The sequence below is a fragment of the Lissotriton helveticus genome, chromosome 1_1, assembly GCF_964261635.1.
Source record: "Lissotriton helveticus chromosome 1_1, aLisHel1.1, whole genome shotgun sequence".
Taxonomy (NCBI): Eukaryota; Metazoa; Chordata; class Amphibia; order Caudata; family Salamandridae; genus Lissotriton; species Lissotriton helveticus.
In genome coordinates, this window is record NC_136057.1 from 1,162,189,364 (window position 1) to 1,162,200,629 (window position 11,266).

Sequence of the window (11,266 nt, forward strand, 5' to 3'; positions counted from 1 at the left end):
CAGTGTGTTTCTGTTAGGGCTGACTACCTCATGGATCAGGGGGTGAATCCTCCAGTGGTGGCTGGCTCTAGCTCTCAGGCCCCCTCTGATGCCCTGGCTATGCAGTCCATCCAGGCCATTATTCAGGCTGCGGTGGTGGCTGTGTTTAAGGAACATGAAGAGGGGCAGGGTCCCTCTTCCCCCAAACGTCCTCACCTGGACCCCCTCCGGTCTCCGATGTTGATGGGGAGGATGTGACGCACAGGGGTATGAATGTATAGGACCAGGAACTGAGTGATGTCCTTCAACACATTAAGGAAACATGGTGTTTCCTGCTTCCACAGTCGATTAGCTTTCTGAGGATTTCTTCGTGCAATACCAGCACAAGGAGCCTGAGTCCCTTCCTCTCCATTCTTCCAATAAGAAAGGTATTGACAATGAATGGCAGGAAATCGACAAACAGACTATTTCTCTGTAGCAGGCCAAGCGCTACGCCATCCAGGACTACGCTAAGGAGTTCCCTCCCTCCGTGAAGGTGGACTCTCTCATGGCTGCTTTTGCCACTCAGGGCTTCATCATTTCCAAGGATGATTCTCCTTCAGACCCGGTGGACAAGCGGGTGGAGGCCAGGGCTAAAATGGCCTATGCGGCAGCCAACTTTTCCGTCCGTGCTTCGGCGCACTTGTTGTACATGGTCCAGTCTTTCTTGAACGACTTTCAGTCTTTGGTGGAGTTGCTGTACCATGGGGCAGATGTTGTTCCTACTTTGGTGCTGATGGAACAGCAGACTAGACTTCTATCGGATATCTCTTTTGATACATTGGGGGCCGCGGCTGGTGGTGCTGCAATGCAGACCCATCGCCAAGTCTGGGCTCGCCACTGGAAAGCTGCTGCTGCCCAGAAGGCGATCCTGATGAAAATTATTTTTTCGTGTTTGAAGCTATTCAACGCTTCCTTGGAGGACTTGGTGAAGAAGTCAGCGGAGGACAAGAAGCTTTTAGCACCCATCCGTTCCTCAAGCGGACGTTTTTTTGATCCTAAGAGGGCATTTTATTCCTCATCCACCCTAGGGGCAGTGTGACCTTTCGAGGGAGGGGTCACGGCTGGGGCACCCCGTTCTTCAACAAATCCCTGTCTCCGCCTGCTGCCTCTTCCCCACCTCTGAATCCTGACTATCTACTGGTCCAGCTGGTGGGTTGTCTGGTGGGTTGTCTGGTGGGTGAACACCTGTGCCATTTAATCTCGGCTTGGGAGACAGAACTCATGGATCAGTGGGCTCTCCAAATTGTCCGGGACGGTTTTTCCATGTTGTTCAGCTCTGTTCCTCTGGATGCTTTCCGCACCACCCCACTGACTTCCTCCCCTGTGAAGCAGGTGGCCCTGCTGGCCGGCGTTCAGGATCTTCTCGCCAAGGGGGCTATTTGGCCTTTTCCGGCGGCTCTGAAGGGAAGAGGCGTCTATTCCATCCTGTTCTTGGTGAGGAAGGTGTCTGGGGACTATCGTCTTATTCTGGACTTGAATTCATTTATTCCCCATGTAAAATTCAAAATGCTCCCTCTGCTGGAGATTCTTCTGCCGCTGGTTCAGGGGGAGGTGATCGCAGCCCTGGATATTATGGACGCCTACCTCCATGTGCCCATCCACCCATCCTTACAGCGCTTTCCTCGATTCTGCGTGGGGGGCCTCCACCACCAGTTCCAGGTACTTCCCTTTGGTTTATCCTCTGCCCCAAGGGTTTTTACTAAGGTGTTGGCCCTTTGGTGGGTATCCTCAACAGGGAGGGTGTCAGGGTTTTACCTTATCTGGATGACTGGATGATTTCTTCCTCTTTTTTTTCAAGGGGACGCTTCACATCAAGAGCGTCTGCGAAGTTCTGTCCTCTAATGGTTTCCTGGTCAATCTCAAGAAGTCTCACCTATTGCCGACCCGTGACTTGGTGTTCATTGGGGGTCGACTGGATAATGATCCGGGGGATGGTGTTCTTGTCGTGTTTTGGCAGCTCCTGAGTTAGCGTTTAGCACAGCTACACGGTCTTTTCTGTTAACTTGACCAAAACGTACGGGGGCCATTTTGAATCCCTCTGACTTCCGTTTCCTATGAACACGCTGCCTCGTGGTCAGTGTGCCCTTTCGTCCTTTCTCGATACCCATGGTCACTATTCTGCTCGGCAACAGGCTATTTTTAGTACTGGTCAAGCGCACATGCGCACTATGCATCAACTGGTCACTCTTTAGGAATGTTCACACTAACTGGCCAGTGCCGTTAAACTCCTCCCACGTGCTGGCTGTGTTCCAAAAATGACCTTATATGTACCTAAAATGTGTAACTTGTAACCGCCTATCTTTTTATTGCTATTAAACTATATAAAAGAGGTCGCGCACTGATGTTCGGTGTGCTACTTCTTACATTGCCGAAGGGTGCTGTAGGAATGTACCACCACCCCATGGGGTCTTAATAAACTTGTCTTTTACCTTTTCCAGTGTCCGTGCCAACTTCTATACTAAGGCGTTCGAGAGTTTAGCAGAGTATGTAGGCCTGATTTGAACCCGACACCACAATTGGCGACCACGAAGGGACTCATCGGTGACTCGGATGCCCGAAGGAGAGGTCGTGACGAAGGTCAGGAAACTCGCCATGGACGCGTACGCTGCCACTGAGTGACCCGAGTCTTGGCACCCACGGTGTGTTTTCCCTTCCTTCCGATCTGACCTCCCAGGTGGCGCCGGTCCTCGACTGAGATTCTGATCTTGGATTGTCGTGATGTGCCGTTTTGGCTGATTTGACCACAGAACTTGGCAGTTGGACTTTGGACGGTTGAAAATATTTGGTAAGCTTTTGAGCGGTGAGGTAGTCTACTGACACTTACTGTGGCTTTTTGAAACTTTGAATTTGAATTTGAATTTGTTAGCTAACGTTTTGAATCTTTGAATTTGAATTTGAATATGTGAAGTGCACCTCACATAGGCAGGCATGTAGGGATATTTCTCTGATTTATTTGATTTGAACGGTACACCGCGTTAGGTGACATTTTTGTAGTATCACATTTTCGTGGTACTTTTTGGAACATGCCTGTTTTTAGCACACTCCGTAGGATGTGCTGTTCTGAAAATGGTACCAATTATCGATTAAGTGAAAAGCAGCCGGCTCCCCCAGAGGGGACTCCAAATCGTGAAATGTATGTCAAATTCGGTATTCCACCTATAATGTATAGTACATTATGGCATAAGTATACTAAGACTGATCGTGAATTACAGTGGCCGCTATATGGGTCGTTTGACCTTCGAAAGGTACAATATGTAGAGCAGTGTTTGTTTCAGCGAAGGTCTAGACAAGATATGTTTGATTGTGTGCGTATGTGGGAGAAAGAGGTGCGTGAACGAGCGAAGCGTGAGGAAGCCTTGGCGGAGAAAGTGCAGCGGAAGGCTGCACATGACAAAGCTTTACAGCTACAGGCGAAGGAATTACAGGAAAAGAAAGTGAGGGAGAGACGAGAACGCAATTTACAGGTTAATGGTCAATTCCCTATCAGGCGTCCTTTTTATCCAGTCCTTACTAATGAAACAGATGATTTTTCATTACTAGATCGTTGTCCGCCTCCGTACGTCGTACCTACGGCTCCGAACGAGGACTCGGACGAGGATAGTGATCGAACACAGCGTACCAGGTTACATGCGGAACGAGCTGCGGAATTACGTTCATTTGCACGAAAACTAAATATTAATACTGTTACTGTTTCTGACGTTACTGAACAAATGGAACAGTGGCCTGATAAGGAACGACTGTATTTTTTAGATCATTTTGGAGATGAAGTTGTTGAGCGGTATAGAAAATATTCTCTCGAGTTAGAACCAAAGGAGATATCCAAGGATCGTGAGAATTTTCGTAAAGGTCTTTTTGTTCTTTCAGATGCGGACGACTTCTTCAAGCGTTTGATTGATCTGCGTAATGAGGCGACACGACTACGGGAGTTGGAAAAGTCGAAGAATTCGTCTACGTCCGGAGCGACGGGGATATCCAAAGAATGCCCTATCTTTGAAACAGATAAGATCACTGCGATTAATGTTAGACCTATGCGAGAAGCTGCGCCTTTATATGTCCCTCATAAAGGGGATGGCACAGATGATGATAAAAGATCCAAGGACGCGAAAGGGTATTTTGTATATAATTGGGTTTATACGCCTTGGAATAGAGCAGATGTCATGGCGCTTAAGAATGCTTTACCTGATCCCCGTAAAAACCCTGCGGCTTTTTATGAAAATGTTGAAAGTGCAATTTCTTCATGTATCATGACGTTAGTTGATATTGATCTATTTTTCGGGTTGATATTGCCCCCTGATATGTGGAGAGCGATTCGTAGGTTTGATGACCTCACGACTCTCGGGGCCACTTGGAAAGATCTTGTTCAGGCTGATTTAGATAGAGAACCAGCATGTAAGCCGTGTCAATTAATATTAGACCTTCCAGGGGCCATACTAACAAAACTAAAGACTCTTGCTCCCGCTAAAAAGATTGATTGGACTATATTAGCCTCTTGTAAGCAGAAAGCGGATGAATCAGTTTCCGATTTTTTCTCTCGCTTCGAGGAAGCGTTCCATGATTACAGTGGTCAATTATTGACAGAAGATACTGGCAGGCATTTATTCGTTGATAAGTATGTGGCTAATCTCCTACCGGAGATTGCGAAACGATTGAAAGCGAGTGAAAGTTCATGGACCACAGCAACCCCTGCTTCTTTATTGACTATGGCTCAATATTATGAAAGACAGGAATTAGAGGCAAAAGAAAGTAGTGAAAAGAAAGCAAAGGATTTGAAGACGAAGGTAATGTTAGCCCAGGTTCAGGCTACGAGAGGAAATAACAGAGGAGGGCGAGGATCATACAGTAATGCTCCTCCCCCTCGTTCTGACATTTCTGTGAATCAATGTGCATACTGCAAACAGTTTGGGCATTGGATTGCAGACTGTCCGGTGTTTCGAGAGCAGCGTAATTTGAGGGGACGAGGAAGTGGAAGGTCTAGGAATTATTATGGAGGGTCAAGAGGAGGTTATGGCACGGATGATCGAGGAGGCTATGGTACGAATGATCGTGGAGGATATGGAGCAAGGGGTCGTGGTCAGTCTGATTATAATACGTTTGATAACCGCAATCAATATCAGATAAATGAGGGTGGTCCTGCTGAACCACGGGATGAGCATTATGCATAGGATTGCGTAGGATGGGGTGTGGAATCGGTTGAGGTACCAGTTGATCAAAGGGGTCCATACATAGAAGCACATGTTCTGGGTTCCACTGATCAATTTCTGGTCGATACAGGAGCTACTCGTAGCGCTTTGTCCAAATACTTGGTTCCAAGGGCTCCCCTGTCTGGCGAGGTAATTACAGCAATAGGGTTCGATGGAACACCTACTTCTAGCCCATTGTCTCAACCAGTTGCATTTCATGTTGATAAATTTGCTGTCCCATGTCCCTTTTTGTTGTCTCCAAATACACCAGATAATATTATTGGACTCGATATGTTAAAATACTTTCGAGCTACTATTCGCTGTGCCCCAGAAGGAGTGCGAGTTGTGTTGAATGAGAATTACCCAGACTTTGAGCGAGTGTGTTTTCTCCATGAATCTGAAGTATTGGCCTCCTTACCAAACACGTTGTGGGCCACTTCTGACACGGATGTGGGGCAGATGTTAATCCCTCCAGTACGTATTACTGTAAAGGAGGGAGTATCTCTACCACGTGTCCCACAATATAAGATTTCCAGAGAAGGAGAACTTGCTTTGATGCACATTGTGAACGATTTGATTTTGGCAGGAGTAGTTGAGGAAGTCCCCTACAATGTTTGCAATAGCCCAATTTTACCGATTCTTAAAAGAGATACAGATGCTAAGGTTTACCGTTTCATTATTGATTTGAGGAAAATAAACAAGATAGTAGTGCCTCAGTACCCGGTGGTGTCTGACATCACCACGTTGCTTACGTTGGTTCCATCGACGGCAACTACTTTTACAGTTATCGATTTGAAGAATGCCTTCTTTTCGATCCCTGTACATCCTGACAGTCGATATCTATTCGGCTTTACATTAAATAATAAATCGTACAGATTCTGTCGAATTCCTCAAGGCTATACTGAAAGTACTAGCATTTATAGTCAGGCATTAAAAAGACAGCTTGATTCCTTTGACTTACAAGAGGGAGTGGTTCTCATTCAATATGTAGACGATATCTTACTTGCTGCAGACACGCCAGAACAATGTGAGAAGAGTACCTTTTCTTTGCTTTCCTTCCTGGCCAAACATAATCATAAAGTTTCGAAGAAAAAGCTACAATATTGTAGACCAAAGGCAGTGCCACATTCTCGATCTGGCCTCACACCCTACGAAGTGGTGTTTGGAAGGCCTATGAATATTTGGGGAGTTCCAAAACCTCGTTTGATACATGATATGCCTTGTATAATGATGAACGATTATCTGGCACGATTAACAAATGATTTGCTTTCTATCCATCAACAGGTTCGAGAGGCGCTCCCTGATAACTCCACTGGTGAGGCTCACGATCTCCGCCCTGGGGACCACGTGATGGTCAAAGTATTTGAACGATCCAGCAGTTTGGAACCGAGATGGCATGGCCCTGAGCAAGTGCTGCTGGCTACGCGAACTGCTGTGAGAGTCACTAACAAGAAGCGGTGGATACATTCAACGCACTGCCGACGTGTCTCTCCGGATCTGGTGAGCCCTGTGGTGCTATCCGACTACAGAAAGATTTTGGATACAGAAAAGAGCCCAGCTGTCACGCCTGATGAATTGGAGGGAGCCTTCCCGGACCACGTTGTTTCTGATAAAGTGAAGTACAATCTACGCCCCAGGAAATAAGATTCCTTTTGTGTTTTTGAAACTGGTTGGTAACCGCTCTGAGGTTTGTGAAACGGAAGCCGGGAATATCAAGGGGGGGGGATCAGTTCTGCCCAGAGTAGCGACACCCGTCTTGAATCCCGGAGAACAAATCAACGGCAGCCTCGGTTCAGAACCATCGTTTTTATTTTTTCCCGCTTAGTGTTGTTTTCTTGAAGAGTATTGTTTTGTGAACTATGGCATCTCCTTCGACACGAAGAGGGAGAATTCTTGGTGTTGTTTTGTTTGTCTTGACCGTAGTGGTGATCGCAGTATTAGCTTGGACTATAGAACTGTTGTTTCCTGCACGAGAACATTTGCTGCCCACCACTCCAAGTCCATCTGAACATTTTCATTTCACTCTGCCTTTTCACGAAGAAAGACATAGGCAGACTTATTTGAATAACAGCTTTATTAAGATTTTGCATCATACTCATAACATGACCAACACGTCCAATTGTTGTGTATGTGGAATGTTGCCCGGACATCAGAAGAAGGGAGGAACACCACTCATTCCTCTCCCGTTTTCTCATAATGGTTCTTGTCATGCTTGGTACACTCTTCTTTTTACTCTGCGATGGCCAACGAAAGGTGGACTACTTTTTCGGTTGAATAAAATATGTTATAACGACAAAGACGGCTATCCACACGCTGAAGGAACTAAGTTTGAATGGGAAGAGTACCGTCCGGACAATGTTTCTACACCTCGTGTATATACGAATCAAAGACTTATAAATGTGACGAGCTCGCATATGATAACAGTCATTGATACAAAAGCAGATTTGTGTATTAGAAATAAAGGTACAATCCCTGTAGGCCGCAGTGAATGTAATATTACACTTACCTTTGATACACCAATTGGAATTGCATTTGTAGCTTCACATAACACGTATTTCATTTGTGGAAATAAGGGATACCATCGTCTACCATTGGGATGGTTGGGAACGTGTTATATAGCTTTTGTATTACCACCTGTATTTATTGCTCCTCCCATGTACCACAATGATTACGTTCTGTACCATGATTTCATACTAAACAGGGTCAAACGAACAGTAGATCTTGATGAAATAGACCAGACTGATACCACTTTACAACAATATGTAGATTTCAATTTGGGGTTATTCTCATTCGTAGGAGCTGCACTGAATAGCAGGAAGATAAGGCGGCTTACGCGTGTGGTGGAAGCAGTCGCTAACGAAACTGCCTCCGCTTTAGGGAATATTACTGAGGAATTACAAATTACCAGAATTGTGGCGCTCCAGAATCGAATGGTTCTAGATGTGATACTAGCTGATAGAGGTGGAGCATGCCGCGTCATCGGAAGTAGTTGTTGCGTGTACGTACCAGATAACTCACCTTCTGTATATGATTCGATTACAAAATTACATAAGATAGCTGCTGAGATCCACCCAGAAAATGGAACATGGACCTTTTCTGGTTGGTTCTGGACCCTGCTTAGTACTTGGGGTTGGAAATTATTAACGATTCTCTGTGTTTTTATTGGAGTACTATTTTTCCTTTGTCTATGTATTCAATGTGGCCCTACATTATGTTCTGTATGTATCACAGCCTGTATTCCGTCCAAACGAGCTATTGATAAGCAAGAGAAACTGATCAATGATGAAGTATTGAAAATAATGGCTATTAACATTGAGGATGAACATTCTGACTACGTCCACTATGAGGTAGCTTTTGCTAAACGCTAAAAGGGCCGTCTGTCGTGTTTTGGCAGCTCCTGAGTTAGCGTTTCGCACAGCTACACGGTCTTTTCTGTTAACTTGACCAAAACGAACGGGGGCCATTTTGAATCCCTCTGACTTCCGTTTCCTATGAACACGCTGCCTCGTGGTCAGTGTGCCCTTTCGTCCTTTCTCGATACCCATGGTCACTATTCTGCTCGGCAACAGGCTATTTTTAGTACTGGTCAAGCGCACATGCGCACTATGCATCAACTGGTCACTCTTTAGGAATGTTCACACTAACTGGCCAGTGCCGTTAAACTCCTCCCACGTGCTGGCTGTGTTCCAAAAATGACCTTATATGTACCTAAAATGTGTAACTTGTAACCGCCTATCTTTTTATTGCTATTAAACTATATAAAAGAGGTCGCGCACTGATGTTCGGTGTGCTACTTCTTACATTGCCGAAGGGTGCTGTAGGAATGTACCACCACCCCATGGGGTCTTAATAAACTTGTCTTTTACCTTTTCCAGTGTCCGTGCCAACTTCTATACTAAGGCGTTCGAGAGTTTAGCAGAGTATGTAGGCCTGATTTGAACCCGACACCCCATTCTTGCCTCTGGAATGGCAGAACACCTTGTGGTGGGATTTGGGTTCTCTCCTGGGTCTGGATTCCGCCACTGTTCATAAATGGTTGAGGGTTCAGGGGTTAATATATGCCACCATCTATGTGTTGCCTTGGGCTCACCTCCACTTGTACCCCGTGGTGAATCATCTCCTGGCTAATTGGGATCCCTGCTCAGGGGACTACGACATCCCAGTGGCGGTGTCTCCGCAGCTCCGATCCAAACTGGGCTGGTGGTTCGTGGAGCCCCACCTCTCCAGGGGTCTCCCATTCATGGTTTCCCCATCCTGGGTGGTCATGACTGATGCCAGTCACCTGGCAGGGGTATATCAATCATCATGGGTGGTGCAGTGTTCGCTCACTTTGGCTCCTGACTTAGTAGCTGATGTCTTGGTTGGAGTCTTCAGTTCAGTCCCTCTGGGCGGTGTATCTCCTGGGGAAGGAGAATGTTGTGGCGTATCACCTAAACTGGGTGTTTCTGCCTCTGTCTGCCTCTCCCTGATGTTCTCAGTGTTCTGGGTGATGGTGGCACGGTTTTTCCATCCGCTGATTGACTTGTTTGCGGACGAGTTTAATGTTCTCCTGCCCTGTTTCTTTGCTCTCCGTCCATGCCCAGGGGCTTGGCGGGTGGATGCGTCGTCGGTCCCTTGGCTGGCCAGCCGGCTGCCTGTATGCCTTTCCCTTGATCCCGCACGTCCTGTGCAAGATCCACTTGGAGAAGGCGTTTGTCCTGTTGGTTGTTCCCGGTTGGATTCACGGTTTCCTCTCCTGTGGAAGCTGGCTGTTAAGGAGTGCTGGGCTATTCCTGATCTGCTTTATCCATTGCAGGCCTCCCCACTCCCTGTGGGGATGTTGCGCCGGCTCCATCTGAAGGCTTGGCTCTTGAGAGGGTGACTTTGCTGGCTTAGGGTTGTTCTGTGGGGGTGATGGAATTGCTGCAGGGTTCCTGCAGGTCTTCTACTCTGTTTTCTTATTCCGCCATTGGTCTTCCTTCTCTCGTTGGTGTGGGCTGAACGGGGTCAACCAAGTTTCGGAGGATCTCTCTAGGGTCCTGGATTTACACGCTGAGGGGTTTTCCCTGGGTCTGGCTCCTTCCACCCTGCAGGCTCAATTTGCTGCCTTGCGGGCTTTCGCAGTCCGGGACTGGACGGCCTCGATTCTCTGGTGGCTCGCTTGCTAGGGAGTTGTTTCCTGCAGTGGCCTCAGGCTGTTTGCCTGGCTCCGCCCTGGGATCTCCCTTGGTTTTGCAGGCCATGCAGGGGGTTCCCTTTGAGCCCCTGGGCTTGGTGGATTTCAAGTTTTTAACATTCAAGGTGGTGTTCTTAGTGGTGATTGCTTTGGCAGGTAGGATGGGTGAACTAGGCTCCTTCCTTCAGTCTCCTCTGTCTCTACTGGATGTTTGGTGTCTGTCATGGCGTATCAGGACCCCACTGCCCCCTTCTGTTGTTGTGACAATTAGTGACGTTTGGCCCGGTCCGGTCTGGTCACAAGCCTTCCGTTTCCCAGTTGAATCGGTGGATTAAGCAAGCTATCTTCCTGGCCTACACGTTCTAGCAGTCTGAGCTCCCTGCCAGGGTTCAGGGTTGTTCCTCATGGGGCCTCTCTGTGTTTTGTGCCTCGTTTAAGGGTGTCTCTACCGAAGATATTTGTCGGGCTGGGACCTGGGCTTCCCCACACATGTTCATGGAGCACTACCATGTGGTTTTGGGTGGTTCTCCTCCTGTGGATTTTAAGGAGTCTATTCTCGGGGCTGGGTCCTCCGTCCCTTGATTGTGGCCATTTTTCATCTTCGGCCTGTGTGATTTGATCTGTTTGTTTTTCTATTCTGGATTAAATCCTGTTTTGGTGTCATATACTCCTTTTCGTTGGTTTCCTATTCACTATGAAGCCTCTTGGCTTGTGTATGTGCTCACTTGGTTTAGCATGTGGTGTGAAAGACGTACGAGGAGGTAATGCCCCGGTTACTTACTGGTAATCTTCATTACTCCGAGTATTGTCTTCCTCGCCACATCCCTCCCTCCCTGGGGTGCTATCGGCTTAATTTCTTGGGGCTAGGTAGTTCGTCAGGCTGGGGGTTGGGCCAATCCTCCTCTTGTAG

General features: G+C 47.2%; 1 protein-coding gene across 1 annotated transcript in view; it reads left to right on the top strand.

The window, feature by feature from the left end:
- The window catches only part of LOC144763625 (uncharacterized), a 116,793-nt gene extending 107,769 nt beyond the window's left edge, over positions 1–9,024 (top strand). The window contains exon 5 of the mRNA XM_078649399.1: positions 6,486–9,024. Within this exon, the coding sequence (XP_078505525.1) occupies positions 6,486–6,505 (20 nt within the window). The 3' untranslated portion in view covers positions 6,506–9,024. The remainder of the gene's footprint in view (positions 1–6,485) is intronic.
- The last annotated feature ends 2,242 nt before the right edge of the window (positions 9,025–11,266 follow it).